This window comes from Podarcis pityusensis (genome assembly GCF_964106645.2).
Source record: "Podarcis pityusensis genome assembly, chromosome: 8".
NCBI lineage: Eukaryota > Metazoa > Chordata > Lepidosauria > Squamata > Lacertidae > Podarcis > Podarcis pityusensis.
The window spans coordinates 29146401-29167470 of NC_138033.1; the positions used below are offsets into that span (position 1 = coordinate 29146401).

Here is a 21070-nt window from a genome sequence, read left to right on the forward strand (position 1 = left end):
GTTTACTTAAGGGATTGCCTTGCCCCATACGTCACAAAGGAGCTACCTTTGGTGTCAATAAGACACCAGGGAGGCACACTGCTATATTGTGCTAGACACTTGCTGAAAACTTTATTTCAGCAAGTCTGCCTGCTTCAACAGTCATGCCGCGCACCCCCCCCCCCAAAAAAACCCCTGGGAATTGTTAAGGGTGCTGAGAGGTGCTATTAGACCCCTTACAGAGCTACAGCTCAGCACCCTTGACAAGCTACAGTTTGCAGGTTTCTTTGGGGGAAATTAGGACTCTTAAATGTGCTCCTAAATCCACACTGACCAGGGACTCATCACACCCATGTCATACATTTAAAAGCACTTGGATCCATATCCATAAAGGCAGAACATTGTGGAAACTGAACTACTGTGAATCAGTTTGGATCCAGGTCTCTGGAACCTCTTGCACTTCTAAGTTACATATACTCTTTCAGGAAGAACTGATTGCCAGCTGTGTGCAAATGGGGTCTCCTGTGAGCCTAAATGCAGCAAGATTGATGTTAAGGAAGCAAAGCAATTAAAATAATTTCCTCATCGTTGCATGGGAGTAGACCATTCCTGTGAGCTGTTACTGGCATGGGTTGACAGTGCTTGCACCAAGAAACAAAATTTTGGTTTGAAATTTTGCCTGTAATCTTAACATTTAGTAAATTCCTCATACAACCCTTCACCATCTGCTCATTAAAGAATAGTGGGAGATACTACCTGGTACAGTGGAGATTCTCCCAACACCATAACATTCAAGTTGACTTAATAGGATGTGTTTTGGTGCAGCAGGGGTAGCCTCATGCTCTGGTGACTGGCTGTCTGAAATACTGTGATATGGGGTTGCCCTTAAAGATGGTTCAGAGGCTGCAGGTAATGCAGGATGCATCTCCTATGCTACTAAGTGGGACATCCTGATGAGACCATATGTCACTGGCCCTGAGAGCACTACATTGGCTGCCAGTGAGATTCTGGGCCAAAATCAAGGTGTTAGTGCTAGCAGATAAAGCCCTAAATCAGGCATAGGCAAATTGGGCTTAGATGTTCTGGGACTACAACTCGCATCATCAGGACCAGTGGTCAGGGGTGATGGGAACTGTGCCCTAAATCCAAGTACCTGAATGGGTATCTTTTTCAGTTTCGACCATCTCGGACCCTACAATTGGCAGGTTGGGCCTTTGTGCTGGTGCCACAAGAGGGGGCTGCTTGGTTGGTGTTGACCTGCGATGGGGCCTATTCACTGGTAGTTCAGTATTTGTGGATTGCCCCTAGTATAGGGTGGTCCAACTTTCAGTATCAAGTGGGCCACAAGAATACTTGGACGCGGAACCCACATGCTGCACACTGCAGGGGTGGGGGGGGGGGAGTATGGCCAAGATTTGATGCCTCCCCCAAGCCCTCGCTTCAAGGCTCTGGCAGGGTCCTAGAGCCCTCCTATGTCTTCCCCAAAGCTGGGAAAGCACTAGCTCTGCTTTCAGAAGGTGGGAGGACTGTAGGACACTGTCAGCACTTACGCCTCGGTCTCAAAGCCCAGCACCTCACCAGGCTTTGGAAAGGCAGCAACGGGCTACCAAAAATGGCATTGGGGTGTATTCAGCCCTTGGGGATGTGTGTTTGATCATCCTGCCTTAGTGAGATGCACCTTCATAGGCTTTGAAAACACCTCTTTATCCAGGCATTTTATGACTAAATAACCATGTTCCTGGCAGCTCTTGAATTATTGGACGAAATGTTTTCACTTCTCTACAGTGTTTTAACACTTATTAATTTTTTTTAAAATTAAGAATGTGTTTTTATAATGCACTTAAAAAAATACATTGTGGATGTACCGGTATTTGCCATTCTGGATACAATTTTTAGCTAATGTGTTCATCTTTTAAATTACGAAATATCAACAGAGAAACACAGAACTTTTCAGGTTGTGTTTATTGAATTAGTCCCACAGCATCCCCTTTGTTTTTAATGAAAGCCCATTTTTAAAGTTTTTCTTTTGGGAAAGTTAAGCAAATTCCTAATAAAATGGGTTGGTTTGCTGATGTATTCTATTCCTGAAGGCAATCAAAAACACAGCCCCTTCCTTACGCTTTGATATTTTTGTGCAAACTGTGAGGCTTTTCTCCCATTTCCCATTCATGTTAGACTATTTTCTGTTAGTGCCACGGCCATTTCTCTAGGAGGGAAGGGCTCCTGTTACAAAGCCTGTTGGCAAAATTAACCCCACACTGTTGCTCATAAATATTGTATAGAGTTCAAGTTTTGAATTATTGATCGTCAAACTTAGATCCGATAGAAACAAAGAGGAAAAAGCAGCTGGGGGTCATTCATAAATAAGACTGCAGTTGCCCTGCTCATTAAGGAGCCTAACCTGTCTGATAGCGGTAATGAAGAGAGACTACAGTGCCGATATTGTTTTTGTGGGCACAGGGAGGGCTCCACTGATTCCATGCCTACCTACACGCTTTTCCCATCTTGGTAGTTACCAGCCTGGCAGCTGGAAGTTAATGGAGAAGTGCAGCCGACTCCTTCCTCAGGTGAGTTTTCTTCTCTTACTGCTCTTCTGCCTTCTGAGACCTTCTGAGAAGCCTTGAGGTATAGCTATACATTACCATTTTATAAAATGAGGAACTTTAGCTTTGCCTGCTATGTAAATGGGTGGTGGTAAACCAAGACACAAAGTTTCAAGGTAAAAAAGGTGACACAAGAAATTATCATGCAGCAGTATGGAAACAACGGTTGAGGACGTGTCCCAGGGTTTTGGCAAACTGCAGCGCCACTGAATTATAAACTTAAGCCATTCAAAATAAAATTGTCTATAACTTGATTCTCCTGGAATCTTAAGATGATCATGGAGTACTAATGAATAGTAGCTCCCTACCTCTCTACAACAACAAAAACCCTGGTAAGTCTTGCAGGTAGCTGAACAGATAACAAGTTCAGTAAGCAAAGCACCTGCCTTGTGTCCTTTAGCCCTAGTTTCTCATTTGCCTGCTTCCCACAGTACTCCTGCTTCTCAAATCTAAATTTCAGAGCAATGCGTCTATGTGACATTCAGGTGGAGCAAATGCATTGCCGGTAGGGATGTCTGGTTCAATACTATGCCCCAGTTTCTGGAGGATAAGTTGTGTGAAAGGTATTTTAGAGAAGGGGTAAACAACTGGTGGAAGACACTCGAACACCCATCATTCCTAACCCTTGGCTATGCTGCCTTAGGCTGATGCGGTCCAACAACATCAGGAGGGCACTGTGTTGACAATCCTTGCTTCAGAGGAACCAGTGGTCTGGCTTTGTATAAGACAGTTTTGATGGAGACCACTGATGAAAAAATGCAGGGATGTATATTAGCATATTTTTTTTAATGGCTGCTTCAGTGTTTCCATCCAAAATGTTCTAGATGATGAAAAGTGAGTGCACAGCCTTCATTATTTAATAGCTATATTTAAGTGCAGTAGCCAGAGTTCAGGATTAAGTAATGGCTTTTAGGTTGTTAAAAAATGTATTTATTGTTTATTTTGGAAAGTATCTGGCCTTCAGCCAAAAAGGCTCCCTGTGCAGCTTACATACAGTCCCTACCCGCAGGCTGCTAATCTAAAAAACCATGACACAGACAAGGAAAATGGGGCAGGAAGGGAAAAGGAAAATAAAATTCAAAACTTGGGCACCGATTTCTAAACAGGTGCTCTTATAATGATGATCTGGCACCGTGCAGGGGTAAGAGGTGCCTGGTAGAACTGGGCCCACTGAGGCTGACTGTTGAAGGGAGACGAATTCTGGTGTTGCTGCTTAACCTAAACGAAAATTAGCAGTAGCCAGACTTCTTGACAAGTTTGCTGTTGATCATGCCTGAAATAGGAGGGTGCACCAGTAGATTTGCACAAAGTTTGTATAACTTACAGAGCTTTGGACTCCCATATTCCACACTCTTCAGCGAGCTCAGACTGCATATTTCCCTGTTTTATCCTTGCACAACAGCTCTGTGAGGTAGTCCAGGCTGAGACCTAGTGAGTGACCTAATGCCACCCACTGATCTTTGTTATTTGAGCAGGGAATTGAACCTATGTCTCCATTGTCTGGAGTGAACACACTTACTCCTAAACTCTATATTGCCATCTTCTCTGGGTCTACCTCTGAGGTCAAGACCAGGCATCAATGGAATGGCCAGGCCCTCATTTCCATAAAGGTCACAAGCCACACTGCCTATACCACTTGGCCGCCAAAATCAGTAGTTTTACTAGAATCAGAGTTGTAGAGTTGGAAGCGATCCCGAGGGTCATCTAGTCCTGACTCCCTGCAGTGTAGGAAATTTCGACATAGAATTGTAGAGTTGCAAAGTTTATGGGATTGGTGTAAAACATTGCTAGTTGTTTCCAACTGAGATAAGAAAGCTAGGCACTAAATGGCCTCTTAAACCTAGGTTATGGGCACAAAAACGGAATGTCTAGGCGCACTTTTTTAAATAACAATACAAAGCTGAAAAATGAAGGAACTGCAGCTAAAATATTATGTTTATTTTTCACATGGTCCGGTCCTTCCCCTGCCCACCTCCCTAATATTCTTAAGAGGGTCTCTTCTCCAGTTTTCAGAGAGTAGCTGGAAGTGGGGAAGCAGAAAAACACCCTCCTTTTCTTCCATTCTGCAGTTTTAATCTGAAATCTTAGGTGCAATACTGCGCCCAGAGTTCAGAAACTGCTCGCGCTAATGAAATTCCCTGTCGCAAAATGCGCCTAGAACAATGGGAGTTTCAAACACTGCTTCCAACAATCCAAACATTGAGATTTCTTTTTAATTAACCAGAACAGGTACAAAGGCTGGAAGAATGTAAAACTGCCTTTCCTAGAGCTTCCTGCTGGACCAGTTCAGCCAAAAGGTGTTGGAATTCTGAACAACCTCTCTTCCACTAGGAGGCCGGGCAGCTGCCTGAAGCAAAAATGCACCTATCTTCACTTTACCAGCCCTGTTCAGCTTGCTGTGAAGCCCTCTCCCTGCAAAGCTAGGTGTGATCTTCCGCCAGGATCTCGCAGGCTGGCTGCTCGCTCCACAATGCAGGACTTAATGGTCAGTGGGATGACCTGCATATCATCATCATCATCTAGAGCAAACTCATCTTTGCTGCCCCAGATTACAAGACCAAAGACAGAGATCCATGTTTATGTCCCCAATGGGAAAATGTGTCCTGATGCTGAGTCACTGGATGAAGGTTTCTTGGAAGAGATGGACAAGAAACCCAAATGATCTCGGCCTACAGGATTCCAGTTCCTGAAAAACATTCAACCCATAGCTAGCTGGGAATGGAGGGTGGGGGTTTGGAGGAATCTACTTTCTAGTGTGGTGTCAGAGTAGGTGTCAAGAGCAGGTCAGCAATAACTCACACGGTGCCAGTGAAGTTAACTGTTCAAAGTAATCAGCTCAGAAGGCCAGGCCTAGCGAGCACAGTAACTCATCCTAGTAGATCTTGCACCTATGGGGCAGTTGTGGGGACTGAAGGTCGCTGCCTTCTCACAGCTCTTTGTCTCCTCCGCTGGTTCCTTCCCAAATGGGGTGAGGTTCCTTCATCTTGCTTGTCTTTGCTCTGCACTCTTGAAATATAAAAACATAATAAAACATTAGACATTAAAAAGCTTCCCTTTACAGGAATTTCTATGGTGGGGCGGTTGCACTAACACTGCCCTCTCCCAGCGGCGAAGGAAGTCGCTCGAGCTGCCCGTGGGGGCGGGGCGCACCATGGGGCCTCCGGAGTCTGCCTGCCTCCTCCCACTCAGTTGCCCTACAGCTGGGGGGGAGGCAGCGGGCGGACCGTCTGGGCAGCACGGATCCTGCGTGCACCAAAGCCACCGTGACACCTGGGGTGGTCCGCACCCACCACACCCCCTTCCTCTGTCCCAGCCCTCTCCACCCAGCCAAGCAAGAGACATTATCAAAGATCAAGGACACATACCTGCAAAGCTCTAGAAGAGGATTGGGCAAATTCATGGGGGAGGGGGAGGCTATTTATTGCTGGAGACCACAAGAGGGGAGTGCGCTCATGTGCTTAGATCTAGCTGAGGTTTTCCTGCAGGCACCTGGCTGGCCACTGTGATAACGAGATGGGCCATTGGCCTTAGCCAGCAACCTCTTACGTTCTTAGTGTCTTTTCCTCATCACCAAACAAATTATTTCCAGCGATTAGGGAAAGCCACTATGCAGGTGCTCAGAACTTCCTCCTTTGATATTGCACCTATTCTGAGGTCGAGACTTGATGAGTCCTAAGCTTGCCACCTGAAACATGATGGCCAGTCCTTCACTGCCTGTGGAAGACCCCACCTGCAAACTCCCACATAAGTACAAAATACATTTCTAGCACAAAACCTGCATATTTGCCAAGGCATTTCAAGCAGTTGGTGATTGCTCTGTTGTTTTACCACCTCTTTTAATTTGGTTTTGATGAATAACAATAATTTGTGTTTATTTTGCCACACGTTACATTGTTTGCATCCTACCATGTATTAATTAGGGGTGAGATTACATATAAAATGTATATTTAAAGTGTCGACCAGCGCAGAACTGGTTTGGACACAGTGTTCTGCTTTACAACATTAAAATACTATCTGTAGGTGGTCTTGATTTATGATCAATTTTCTCCTTAAGCATCCTTCTTCAAAGAGGAGAAGTCCTTAAACAGTTGAGAGCAGGCAGCAGCGACACTCGCTTTTAATCAAGCTCTCTGCACATGCTTAGGGACACCCTCGCCCGTTCAAAGGTGCCAGGCCCTTATCACACCGCCTATTTACTTGCAGCCGCCTGCTCAGCAAAACAGCGCCCTCATCTTTCACCCAACTCTGTCGCGACTGTGTCGCGTTTGCACCGCCTGTTCGATTACCGAGGCCAGCGGTGGGTGGGAGAGAAGACAAGGAAAAACCCCATTTTTGGTGACTGCGTTTCCTCCCCTCCCCGTTTCCAGTGTTTATTCCCCTCCCCCTCCCCCCGCCCCAGCTACCAGTAAGCCGAAGAAAGGGAAGGAGAGAGAGAGAGAAACCAGAGCCATGGCGCTGCTCTTTTCCGCCATCCGCGTGCTCCTGGGCCTTTTCTTTTCCGTCTGCGGGGTCGTCAAGCTGACCGATCGGATTTCAGGCGAAGTTTATGAGCAGCTGGTGAGCGGCAATCGGGGTGTGCAGGGGAAGGGAAAACGGTTTAGCAATGGCTTTTTTTTGGGTGCGTGGGGGGAAGAAAGGGAAGCGTGCAAAGGAGCCCTCCTCCGCTTTGCTATGCAATTTGTTGCAACTGGGTGTGGGCGAAGCTGCGCAGAGGCTATTAAAACCAAAAAACACCCCTCTTTATTCCCCACTGGTATTAAATCGTGCAGCCGATCCTTCATGCGTGCTTGCCCGGAATAAAGGCTTATTACTCCCGAGGAAGCGCGCAGCCCATCCGCAGCACGCGTTTACTCGCAAGGAAGCGCCAGTTAGTTCTGCGGAGGGGAGGGGGAATCCCTCGCCTGGCCGATTCCCGGGACACGTTCCTTAAGCAGAGACAAAACGTCGCGGGGTTTTACGGGAGGGAGGATGCTCACTCTTCACTCAGTGGACGGATTTACTTACGAATATACGTGCCAGATTTGCACGGTTCAGAGCCTGGTCGTTTATACTCGGAAGTACGTTGCCTATTGGATCCATCGGGGCTTTTATAAAAGCCCGCGTGTGCATTGCCTTTGGCGCGTTAGGCTGCAATCCCGTGAACGTTTACTTGGGAGTAAGCCCCCTCTCATCCGTGAACAAAGTGGAGCATACTTCCGAATGCCCTTGCATAGGATCGGGTTGAGCACGCAGAGCATTGCAATCCTGTTAGAGACGACAGACAGTTGTTTATCGTTTTTGCAGTGTCCGCCCAACAATAATGCTTCTGCAACTCTTAATCCCGCCTGTCGGATTTGATATAAATGCGCGCGCGGTGTGGACGGGCTTTTAACAGTTTTGGAGCGAAATCTGTGATTTGGGGATTACTTGTTGGCTATTTTGCCATCGCAGAACCACAGATTATTCGAGTAGGTTTCGATGAATCGGTTTTTGTCCAAATCTGACATCTCCGCCCTCTCCTGGCTGTCTGCTGAAACAGTTTTTTGTTTTGGCGCGAATCGGGTTGGGGTTTGAATTTTGTGAGCCTTTTCCGTTTCACTAGTCGAGTTTGGCGGGAATTCAACAGAAAAGAAGAAAACTCTAGCCAGTACCTCCCCAAACCAGATTCGCTTGGGTAAACATGAACTTATCAAATGCTGCCGCCTGATAATTGATTCAGTTGTACAATAGTGTGATTAGTCTATTTATTGAGCCTGCCATTAAAAATATATATATAAGGATGGACTCAGAAAGCCAAAAAGGTTGTAATGTGCAATTCAGAAAAACAAATATACGGAACGATATCTAAAATAGTTTGGGGTTGGATTGAAGAGTTTCATTCTGGACCTCTCTAAGCCTGTGACTTTATAGCTGCAACATTTCCCCACCCAGTGGCTGGAGGGGATGTCACCAAGATGTCTGCATTCTTGCAGGTGGAAAGACTTGCTATCTGTGCTGAATCCAAAGCATTGGCCTTGGTGCCACCCCAAACCTAAAAGGGGAGCTGGATCACATGTGACTCTTCCACTTTAAGTTCGGCCTGTATATGGGTGTACATAAACCCACTGCCATGTGTACCACTGCCTCTTTGGGCCTCTCTGAAAACGCTTGAGTAATGAGATGCAGCTTCATGAGGGATGGAAGGATCTGGCCATGTCGGTTCTCTCATTTCTCATTTTTGCAGTCTTAAATTCAGTTCTCTACATTTCTGCAGCAATCATTCATTTTATTTTTAATCCTCATGAAAATTATTTATAATTTTCGTACAGATTGCTACTAATAAACATATTAATGTATTCAGTTTACTAATAGGCACATTTTTGCAAATTCCTCTAATACAATTCATTTCTGCATGTTATTTTCACTAATACAGTATATCGGTTTGAATGCACACTTCTCTCTAATATGTGTCTGTTGAAAAGTTGTCTGTTCTGCCAGGTCTGCGCAGGCAATCAAGAATGCATCCTTCCACAGTGTTTAATTATCACTGTTTTTATTTTTTTATGGCTTTATTGGATGGTTTTTATTACTCTGGGATAGCTCAGTTGAGACTCTTAATATCAGGGTTGTGGGTTCAAGCCCCAAAAGATTCCTGCATTGCAGGGGGTTGGAATAGATGATCCTAGTGGTTCCTTCCAACTCTATAATTCTATGATACTTGTATACCATATGATTCTGTGGGGACACGCTTGCACCATTTTGTGGCCCTGTCACTTTTTCTGCTCTTTTTGATGTGGCAGACATTATGGCCCCCCCCCATGGGCATCCATTTTGTGTTATGCCATGTTCCCGTGGCATCCATTTTGTGACCAGTGCCCATAACTTTCTCAATATTCCGGGTGTGCCAACTAGCTCAAAATAGGTCGGTGCCCTCTTAATCTAGAGCAGTGTTTCTCAGCCTTTGGGTCTCCTGCTGTTGTTGGACTACAACTCCCACCGTCCCTGACCACTGGTCCTCCTAGCTAGGGATGACAGGAGTTGTAGTCCCAACAACAACTGGGGACTCACATTTGAGAAACATGGACCTAGAGAGTTACTTGGAGGAGCCAAGTACTCACTGGAAAAGGAGGGGCACCACCATTCACCCCTTTGCAGCCATCTCACTCATGGACCCACTTCCTATTTCTGGGGATGTTTGCAAGGTGGGGTAACCACTGAACCACCACCCATTTAACTCTTTACACTTATCAATTTATGGATTTATTATATTTATATCCCACCTTTCCTCCAAGGAGGTCCTAGGTGGGCACCCTAAACACTACACCACACTGGCTCTTTTTAAACTCTTCTCTCTATTCCAGAAATCGCAATTTGTGCAGTTTGCCGACGCCTTTCCTCTGAAGGAGTTTGGCTACAAGCCAGAGCCGATCCAGTACCTGGAAACTGTGGGCTGGATAGAACTGGCGGCTGGTTTGCTCATGGCCTTTGGGCCTCAGCTGCTGCAGGAAATCAGCAATTTTGTGCTCACGATCGTCATGATAGGTAAGAGCTGTGCAGGAGTCGGCTGTTTCCCTTCTGCAAGGTAGAGAGGGGCTGCTAGAACGTAGGAAGCTGCCTTATACAGAGTCAGACCAATGGCCCTTCTAGGTCAGTATTGCCACTCTCCAGGCCTTCAGGCAGGAGTCTTTTCCCAGTGCTCCCTGGAGATGCCAGGGACTGAACCTGGGACCTTTTGCGTGCAAAGCAAATGTTCTGAAACTGAAGTACAACTGTTCTTCAGGAGCTGAAGTCTGGCTGAAGGCCCTCGTTCTTGAGTGTTTCTGATCTCAACTACAGATGAGGCTGTATTAGGGCTGAAAGCAACAGTGTGTTTTGTTTTTCAAGTGTATGCTTATAAATAATGGGTGTCAGCCATATTGGTTTTAGGGTTAAACATAGTATATCACTTTGGTCAGGAATGGGGAACCTGTGACCCTATAGATGCTGTTGGACCTCAACTCCCATTGGCCATGCTGGTTGGAGCTGATGGGCTTTGGAGTCTGCCAACATCTGGAATTATTCTCTGGCTTTAGTAAAAGCAGATTTCAGTTCAGCAGGTTGAACTGTGTTACAGAAGCATAGAAGTCTGCATTTTTCTCACATAGCTTCAAAACCAAGGAAATCCCTCTTATTACTTGAGTTTCAGCTCTGTCCTACCTCATAAAATTGTTTCTAAGGTATTCAGTTGATCTTGCTTGGGAAGCAGTGCTGCCTCAGTGCAGAGATGCTTGCTTTTCGTCTGCTCAACCTGTAATTTAAAAAAATTAAAAGTACAAATGGCACCATTTTCTCTCCTCACAAGGAAACTGGCTTGTAATGTAGCTCTTTAGTCCCTATTATTTACATGTTGATTACAAATAGTAAACGTGACTCTATTAAAAGCTGCCCAACTTCTGCGCATGACAAAGTGTGAGTCTGTTTGTGCATGTTCCAGTAGGGGGCACCAGAAGCTAATTAGTTATCCATGTTGCTTGCTAATTAAGCCACTGCTTTGCAAAAGTTCCTCACATCAACTGGGAAATTCTATTTTTATTCAAGACCCTGACCTTAATTAATGCTACGCACACTCGTCTTCATGATGATACCAACCGCCTGGAACCTTTTAAAAAATTATTATTACAGATGTACCATTTTTCTAGTTTTGGGTAATTGACTACTGATATAATCACTCCTGGCTCCCTTAAAGCTGCATTTGGATTTTATCAGGCCCCTGAGTTCCTCTGGGTAAAACTGACTGAAGGAGCAGGAGATCTAGTCAGAGGGTGGTGGTGGTGAAGGGAAAGCTGGACAGCAACTGGGTGAAGCTGTTTTGTATATCAGGAGTGGCAAACAGAAGGATACATTTTTCTTCTATACATCAGCATCATTGTGCCTATGATGTTTTGCAGAGTTTCATGTGCCAGAAAAAGCAGGCCCCTGACCCAGGGAACAAACAGCCTGAAACCACAATCCTATGTATATCTGCTCAGAAGTCCCAGGGAAGGTTTACTGGGTTTACTTCCAAGTAAGCATGCATAGACTTAGGAGCTGAAGGTACTTCTAAAGTTTTCTAAAGCAGAAAAAGTAGGATCCCTGCTTTATAAGGATGTCAGGAGACTGCATTATCTAGCTGTCTTCAATATCTTTTTTTAAAATCGCTTCTACAGTGGGTCTCTTTTTACTCTTGTTGATTTATTTTTATGCATCTTAGTTTTTGGTTAAAATTTGGCATGATGAAGAAAGAGATGCCTAGGCAGGAAGTATTCCTGCCAAGGCAGACGAAGTGATTTCACAGAGTTCTCTCCAGCAAATTTTACAGGAAAGCTATGTAAGCCTTAGTCCCTTCATGTGCCTCTCTGGCAAAACATGAATGGGTTTGAATGCAATAATGTCCCACAGGTAGATCCATTAAGATTAATGGATCTAAGTTAATGATGGATCTAAGTTAACGATGCCCCAAAACAGGTGAAAGTTGAGGCTAGAGATTGCGGTGGTTGGAGAGTCTTTTGGCCAATGAATCTCCTGCTCTTTTTGCAATTATTTTTTTTAATATTTCCCCCTTTGTCTCTTTGCAGGTGCCATCTACAGCCTCTTGGTTTTGAAGGAGCCCATTGCCATGTGTGCCCCAGCCACTATCTCCCTGGGTCTTCTGCTTCTCCTCAATATCCGGGGAAGAGGGAGACCCACCAAGTCAAAGTTTGAGTGAGGGGGTGTCGAACTGGAGAGGGCAGAAGGGGAGAGTTCGGAAATGGCAGCAAATCTCTTGTTGGCCCTTTTTTGTCTGTGTGCTTTCCACCCCTCCTCCCCTTGCTCGGTCCCTTTTAACTTGGTATAAACTGGGTCCTGTGGGTGTATGATCCAGGGGGTGTTTGTGACCTTGAAATCACCATAGATCGGGGGATGAAGCCCCTTTTCAGCCCAGGGGCCACATTCCCTCCGGGGTGACTTTCTGAGGGCCATATGCCAGTGGTGAGCAGGGACCACAGGCAAAAGCGGGCACAGCAACAAATGAAGTTTTTACCTTTGTACTATAGGTTAATTTCTACACACGCTCACAATCCCTTCTTTACCCTCCATCCAGACAAGCCAGAGACAATTGTCAGACTTAAGGGACACATTTCAATCAGGCAAAAATGGGTGTGAAGCAGAGCCAGTGAGGGCTGTGGGCGGGGTGGGGGCGCAACCAGCAGAGTCCTAAGGGTCCCTACTCCTGCTTTAAATCGATGGCAGCTAGCCTTTGGGTCTTTCTCAGTTACCCTGTTCACCAGTGTTCTTTCCCATCTTAGGCCTGGCGTAAGTGCTAAATTAGCCGGGTGCTGCCTTAATCTTTGAATTTCATAGCTTGGGGAAGCGGAGGAAGGAAATGGAAGGGGATGTGTGAAATACATTTTGGGTAATCCTTGGGAGAAAATAGAAGCACACTTAAAAATAACATACTTGGCACAGGGCAGTCCCTTTTTTGGCTCAGGGCAAACCATTTCTGTGGGGTTCATTGAGTGGCACTGAAGGATTTTGTTGGCTACTATGTGAGAGAAGCAGCTGCCCCTACCACTGATCTGTGGTCTGTCTACTAAGATACAGCTGCTTTCCTTTAAACATCAGATCATTGGTCCGCCTATCTCAGTATTGTCTACACTGACTTGCAGTGGCTTTCAAGGATTTCAGGTAGGACATTCCCAGCCAGGAATTGAACCTGGGACCTTCTGCATCCCAGGCAGAGTCGTGGCCTTTCCCCCAGTATTTGCCTGCTGGGAGAGTGGTTCTCAGCAAGCCTGCCTCTGGAAAGGGTGACAAATGCTTTCCTGCACTTATATACTCTTTGGCATTCATGATGAACGTGGGGTGGGGAGGAAGTTCGCCAGAAGAGGAAAAGCTCTCGCCCTGCTGTGGACCTCTTAAGGTCCCACCATCTCCCCTCTCCACCTGCCTGTCCACTGAGATGGCCACCAGAGGCTCTTATGCAGGAGATCTTTCCCTCAAGGCAGGAATATGGGGACCAGCTGAGGCTCTCCAGCTGCAGTCCCCTTCACCCCAGTCCTTTTGCCATGCTGGCTGGGGCTGATGGGAGTTGAAGGCTAGAAAACATCTCCAGCGTCACAGGTTCCTGCCCCTGTTCTAGAGATTAGGCATGAAATGAGCAGAGGTTGGATTTTTACTGTGGTTGCTTTCTGATTATCAGAGTCCTTTACTAGACAGGTGCACAAGGCACTGTGATCTAAGAACCAGCCAAAGTCCATCTTGTTTCAGTCATTATATATTTTTCTGGTGCTGGCTTTACTGATCCGCTTTGGCAATGTTTTTCTGTTTCTTTTGACTCCTTGGTGATTAAAGTGTTGACTGATTTTTAAAACATCGTTTCAATTTTTCTTCGTTTTGAGGGATGCCATCAGAGGTTCGGATAGCCAGTGTTAGAGGAAGGGGGCAGAGTCTTTTTAAAAAGTAAATAAATAAAACAGCCAGTTGTCAGCAGGCAAGATAAAAACACATCAAGAATCTTATTTGGCCTGAGAGGAGAAAGAGACCATCACCCTAGCGTTGTCCTTTACTCTAGGAACTTAACAAGAGCTGAGCTGGGGGTGGAGGGAAGGCTAAAGAGGAGACACATCTGCCCTCAGTGAAGCTGGGCAGAAGAGATGGAAATGGATCAAATGAATGTTTCTCCACTGCTTCATCTCCATGCCAGGAAAGCCATTGCCTAGTCACTTCCTCTGTGTTAAACTATGTTAAAGGCACAGGCACTGAGCCAGTTTAAAACATTGGCAGCCCTTCAAATAGGGATCCAAAGTGAAGGTAGTCATGGAGCCCAAATATGAGACCCTTGCTACCTCTTTTATCCAAGTGGTCTGTGGGTGGGCAGGTCATCCCAACAGTTTGGCTGTGCGGGAGACACACCAAATCGTTTTGGAATAAGCAGCTGGTATTTTTGCTTGCTTGCTTTGAAACAGCAAAGTGTGGGTGTGAAGAAGTTGTGCTTTGTTCGCAAATGTGCTTAATTCCTTAAAAAGAAGGAGGAGTCTGTCTCACCATGGCAGTGAGAGGAAGGTTCCCTGCACTTGCCCTCTGGCAGCTTTCTTCTGAAAAAGGTCATACATTGTGAGACTGAGCTTCAGGCACCAGCCCCTCTTAGTCCTGCCTCCATGTAGGATAAAATGGATATTTTTATCATCTGCAACAGGTGTGATGGGCTCCTCCAGAGATCAGGCCAATTTGCTCATTTCTCCGTTGCTGGGTGACAAAGCAACGCTCTTAGCAGAGGCCTTCCTTGCCTTGTCTAGATTTCCCTTCTATGTCTCAAGGAGGCCTACCTTGTTCTGCTTTTGATAGGGAAACCTGTCAGTCTAAGAGCTTTCTTACAGACTTCTGACAAACCACTTTTAGCCTCCCCCCTCTTGAGGAGAAAGCCACAAAGCCAAATCCCACATTCCATTGCCGGTTTAGTCCTTTTTGCCTATAGAAAGAATACAAATATGTAATATCAGGGCTGATGTTAGAGTAAATCATTTGTGGAGTGTGGCAAATAATATTGTTTAGAGCGGTGTTCAGTTCCACGCTTGCATAGCCTCATACAGTGGTGCCCCGCAAGACGAATGCCTCGCAAGACGGAAAACCCGCTAGACGAAAGGGTTTTCCGTTTTGGAGGTGCTTCGCAAAACGAATTTCCTATGTGCTTGCTTCGCAAGACGAAAATGTCTTGCGAGTTCCTGCAGGGTTTTTTTCCTTTCCCCCCCTTTTCCCCAAGCCGCTAAACCGCTTATCAGCTGATGGCTAAGCCGCTTATCAGCTGATCGTTAAGCCGCTTATCAGCTGATCTTTAAGCCGCTTAACATCTGATCTTTAAGCCGCTTATCAGCTGATCTGCTAAGCCCGCTAAGCCGCTAATACTGTAGCGCTAATCTGCTAAATCGCTAATGGGCTTGCTTCGCAAGACGAAAAAACCCGCAAGACGAAGAGACTCGCGGAACGGATTCTTTTCGTCTTGCGAGGCACCACTGTATTTCTACCACCAGCCTTTCTCCAGAGAGAAAGATCCGAGCAGCTAACCATAATTTCTTCTACTTCTTGGGAGTCTTTCTCCACTCCCCTTTTGCTACCAGAAGTTCAAGAATTTACTCTCGGTGCTACAAATCGCATGCAATAATTTGCACAGTGGTGATGAAGGCTGCAATTCTATCCCTAGATTCCCAGGGGTAAACTTCATTGGGCTTGGCAGGGCTAACTTTTGAGTAGATGTCCATTGTGTAGTGGACATCTCTTCATTACAACCCTGACGTCATACCCTCATAGCTAGGCTCCTAGACTACAGCAAAAAATTTAAAAAGTTCGCTACATGATGGCATCCATATCAAGCCAGCTTTTCTCTCACTCCCTCTTCCCATTTTGCTGTTTCTGATAAAGATGCAAAAGCTTACTCTCTTGTGGCATGTTGTTGGTCATAATAAAGGGTTGGGGGTTAGTTTGGAATTTTTCAAAATGAGATGAAGTTAACCCTACCGCTTCCTCTGCTTAGCTTATTTGATGTGCTGCTCTTGGAGGAAAGCTTATTAATTTGACAAGCAGAAGACTGGCAAATAGCGTGGGAGATGACACAGTTGACCCTGCTATGAAATAAGTAGTGCTGCATCGCTGGTTGACGTGTAGGATTGCACTGTGTAAGCTGGGACTGCATTAGCTTATTGAAGAAGCTGAAATCTGTCAGCAACTGTTTGGATCCAGAGACACTGATGACATTTTTAAATAGCCAAGTCCTCTTAAATTGTCACGAGGTTCCTTGGATAATATTTCAGGCGTCAAAAGAAAGTCCTTGGGATGTCCATTCACATGGACCAGTTGGCAGAGGAATCTGCGCCAGTCACACCTCATTGATGTTCATGGAAGGAAAATGTATCAACACCCCGCCCTCTTAAGCGGCTACACACTAAATCCTGGAGTTTTCCCAGTGATCTCAGTTACTTTGGGCAAGGGATTGTTTTAGAGCAGGCATAGGCAAACTCGGCCCTCCAGATGTTTTGGGACTACAACTCCCATCATCCCTGACCACGGGTCCTGTTAGCTAGGGATGATGGGAGTTGTAGTCCCAGAACATCTGGAGGGCCAAGTTTGCCTATGCCTGTTTTAGAGTCCTCATTGCCTCTATCACTGCCATAGTTTTCTTTTGCACTAGAATAGAGGCTTCAGACGTCCTCTTGCAGATCTGACAAATGTAGGATGCTTCCAGACTGAAGGCTCCTCCTGGTCCTGTAAAACTACTGCTTTCCTATTGTAAGCTATAAGTGGAATTGCAGTGGATGTCCCACACTAGTGATTGGGGGGAAATTCACATTCAGTTCACATTTAAAGATGAGCCTGCCTGCCTAATTTGCACTTTCTGAAACAATACAAGAACTGAAATACAGCCGTCCTTTGAAATGTGCACTTCTCCAAATTTGCGGTGTGGTTCTTCAAATAATGGAACAAAAATGTGTGTGCTGAGTTAAGGTGTCCATAAAAATGTACATGTTGGTGAAAAGTAGCATACAAAAGTGCATTGTTTTAAAGAAAATTTCATTGCAAAAATGTGTGTGCTTGGTAAAACTGCATATGAACATATATATTAGGAGACATTCTCACTGAAATACTGGTGAATTTTCATGAGGAGATCTATCATCTATCTGCAGCAGAAATGTGGAGAACTGAACTTAAGTCTGGAAAAATGAGAAGTGGAGAGAGCCATGTTTGAAAGATGCCTCTCCCCCATTCTACACACCAGCAGTGTGTGTGTGTGTGTGTGTGTGTGTGTGTGTATGTGTGTGTATTGCTGGAAATGATTGTTGCTGTGGGTGAAGGAAGAAGAATCCCTCCTTTTCCTTCTCTTCTCTTCCTTAGTGCATTCCCAGGCTCCTTAAGTCCTCTCCAGAAAATCATGATTTGCTAGCACAAAGCTCACATGGTTGGGGACTGTTTACATGCCTTCCTGTTAATCATTTGCTAATCTCACGCGTCCTAGTACATTTCACTCTCATGTTCTTAGCTGCAAAAAGTCCAGTTAAAAATAATAATAAACAGTTTGATTGGTTACTAGGGCAATGGGAGGCGGGTTGGGTTTTAATTTACTAAAGTTCTTGGTTTGGAACCCTGCAAAAGAGTGGCAGTCTGGAGGTCTGCTCAGAGTGGTTCTGCTATTTGAAAAGTATAAAATTCCTTTTTTTCTCTGTAGTTTTCTTCCTGCACTCCTATACAGAAAGCAAGATGAAGAAGTAAAAGAAACCAGAATGATTGTTACTGCTATTAATTAAATAAATATATACAGCTTACATGCCAAAATGGCTTCTAAGTGGTTTATAAAAAATCATTTATAAAATTCATACATAATTAAAATACACTGTAAAACAATTACATTAAATCACAATTAATATTTACATTAAAACAAAACAAGTAAAAAGTTTTAACAGTAAAAACAATCAGATGAGGAAGTTCAAGTTCAGGGGAATGCTTCCCAAAATAGGTGTATTTTCAAGAGCCGGTGGCATGCCAAAACTGATGGTGCTTTATATTTCAGCTTCTTTAGGGAATTGCAAAATACCGGTGTCATCAGGGAAAAATCCTGGCTCCATATTACCTTTGGTGCCAGCACTAAAGTTGTCCATTGAAATAGATACATCTATTGTGAGCACTAGATTGTTTGGAATCCACTAAAACAGATGGTAAAGAAGCCCACTGGTAGCAACTTGCAAAACGAAACAATGCAGTCATACTTCATTTACTTAAAACTTTTGTACTTTGTCTTTCCTCATAAAAAGCACAAGGTGGCTAGCAGCATTCTCAAATCATAAATCAACAGTTCAAAATGTCAGGAGGAGCTTGCAAGCCTATAACCATTTTCCTGGGAGTAAGCCCCATTGAATTCAATGAGAGCTACTTCTGAGCAGACATGGGTCTGCATTGTAAAAACAAGCAGTGAAAGGTGCTCCGAATAGGCAGAGATGGTTAAAACCAATAAAAGCACCACCTAAATCATTTAAAAGGTTCTGCAAAGCCATGTAAGAGGAGCTGTACTTTCCTGTGAGCTGTAGAGCAGCCACCTTGTGGCCATTAATTTCACTGCACACAGGTGATAGTGACAATAAAGGTTTATTATTATTTATTATCCAGATATTGCTGGACTCTGAGCTTCCCCTCATCTCTCACCACTGACTACACTTGCTACTTAACAACAATTCTCTAGATCAATTACAATGATCAAATGAGACAGCAATACGTAACAGAAAACATTGGGTGATAGACCATGGAATCAGAGTAGACTCATTGAAATTAATGGATCTGTTAAGTCAATTTCAGTGGATCTACTCTGAGAATGACTAACCTTGGCTATCCTCTGTTTTATACAAGCAGATCACAATAGAGAATGGACTTTGAGCCTTAGATGGCAGTTATACCCAATCTTGGTTAAGGACAATTAAAAACAGAGTTTTGGAATTTTAAAAGGGGTTTGCCGCCTGTCTAGACATAAGCCATGATGGGGCCCTTTCCTCATTTTGGGCACCACAACTTCCAAATGGAAGTCGGGCAGGCATGTACTTAATGGTGAACTGAAGTATTTGCACAAGCTTACCTACATTCCCCACCCCTTGCTGCCTTTTGCCTTTTAAGGGTTATTTCTAGGTTTATTGGAAGGTGGTGGTACAGAACAGTGCTTTAACCCATCTTGCTGACTGAAGCTGCTAAATTCAGACTTTTAAAAAATTATATCTTCTTCTGAATCCTCCACTGTGTTGCAAATCAGAGCGCACACTTTTTAACATAAGCATAATTCAGCCTTTTGGGTGTCTTTGATGCTTGGAAGTTTGAATGTCTCTTTGAAAAGGCATAAGGAAAGAAAAGAAAAAAAGCTCTAACTTTGATCTCTCTCTTTTGTCTCCCTGCTCTCTTCCTTCCACAGCTGTTACATTTGGAAAGTGAACCCCCACCCCACCCCCTGCCTCTCAGGCAGCTTTTATGCCTTTCTTAGTGGGGTGTTCACTGAGTCTCAAAGGGCTGAGCAAAGTGGCTGCTCAGTTAACTCTATGCCTGCTGTTTAGTTAGAATGCCTGGATTGGTGGTGCTGGTGATTCCAGGATTTGGGAGCCAAGATGCTCCTACAGGCAAGATGCTCACAGTGCCCCCCACCATCCTTGTTGTGTGCTCAACTCACCACCCTTGCCATAATAATAATAATAATAATAATAATATAATTTCTCAGAGCAACTTCACCTCACCTTGCTTTTAGAAGTTTGGAAAAGAGTCAGTGAGAACAGAGTGATGACGCTTTACAATTTTATTATATAGTAAGATAGGCTATCCCACCTTTCCTCCAAGAAGCTCAAGGAGGTATACATGATTTTCTCCCTCTCTGTTTTGTTCTCAAAGGAACCCTGTGAGGTAAGTTAGGCAGTTACTGGCCCAGTGTTGCTGAATGTGGATTTGAACTCTTGGCTCCTGGATCCCTAGTTAGACCCTATAACCCCTGCACATGAGCTACTCCTTGTTCTTTTTCTCTCCCACTTGCTCAGAGATGGCAGATAAGCAGGCAACAGCTATGAGGAGGAGTAACAGGAGGTTCCAGGGCAAAGGGAGGGTTCCTTTGTCAGCCCCAGGACCACATTTCCTTGGAGGCAACCTTCTGGGGTCCACATGGCTGGTGCATGGGGCCAGGAGCAACAAGTGGTGGAGTGACAGATGTGATGCTTAACCTTTGCTACATTCCAGAATGGAAAAAATGGTGGGAGATCAAAATAGCCACATGTGTCCCATTGAGGCCAAAAAGTTTTTCTGGGCTTCCCACAATTGTGCCATCAAGTGTTGAGCTTGCTGCTGGCTCTTCAGATAGATAACTTTGAAAGCAAATGGTGGATAATGAAATCTGAGAAGACCGAGGGGGGGGTTGAGCAGGGCTTTAAGTTTCCCGTGCTGTCCATATTGGGTGCGAGTGGGGCTACAGTGACCAGCAATGCTCTTTGTCTTTGTCTATGGCTAGCAGGAATGAAATTAGTTATGGAAAGAAGCCAATACACACAAAATGCCATGAATGGTATAGTTAGGCTGCAGTGTGTAGTATCCAGAGATAGGCAGAAGGTAGACTAGGGCCTACTGGTGGATCTCAGGGTTTCTTGACACCCAGCTGTTTAACGAGCAACAGCAAAACAACTTTCCTCATGTAACTTAGGCTGTGGAAATGAAGAAAGCTTTGGGAACACAGGAAACTGCCTTATGCTGAATCAGACCAGTGGTCCATGTGGCTCAGCAATGTCTACACAATGACTGGCAGTGGTTCTCCTGGATTTCAGACAGGGATCTCTCCTTTTTTAAAAAAATAATTTTTATTAAGTTTCCATTTACCAAACCAATCATATCATATTAATTATTCCAAATTATAACCAATACATATCACAAAGTCCAAATATATAACCAAATTTTAAATTTTTTGTGGGGGGTACCCATGCTTTGAGTTTGGTAGGAGTCCAATCATCTTGTATTTCTGCTGCTTTGATGTTCACAGT

General features: G+C 44.8%; 1 protein-coding gene across 1 annotated transcript; it reads left to right on the forward strand.

Annotated features, from left to right (window-relative positions):
- The first annotated feature begins 6893 nt into the window (after positions 1-6893).
- On the forward strand, positions 6894-13908 carry TMEM35B (transmembrane protein 35B). The gene is made up of 3 exons (XM_081018325.1): positions 6894-7139; positions 9902-10082; positions 12134-13908. The coding sequence occupies exons 1-3, from the start codon at positions 7032-7034 to the stop codon at positions 12262-12264; spliced, it is 420 nt and encodes a 139-aa protein (XP_080874451.1). The 5' UTR covers positions 6894-7031; the 3' UTR covers positions 12265-13908.
- The last annotated feature ends 7162 nt before the right edge of the window (positions 13909-21070 follow it).

What these genes read in the sequence shown, in the direction of transcription:
- TMEM35B (XM_081018325.1), top strand. Translation starts at nt 7,032, where the DNA reads ATGGCGCTGCTCTTTTCCGCCATCCGCGTGCTCCTGGGCCTTTTCTTT. An exon ending in GCGAAGTTTATGAGCAGCTG is followed by an intron (nt 7,140 to 9,901) that starts GTGAGCGGCAAT and finishes TCTCTATTCCAG; the next exon opens with AAATCGCAATTTGTGCAGTT. An exon ending in GCTCACGATCGTCATGATAG is followed by an intron (nt 10,083 to 12,133) that starts GTAAGAGCTGTG and finishes GTCTCTTTGCAG; the next exon opens with GTGCCATCTACAGCCTCTTG.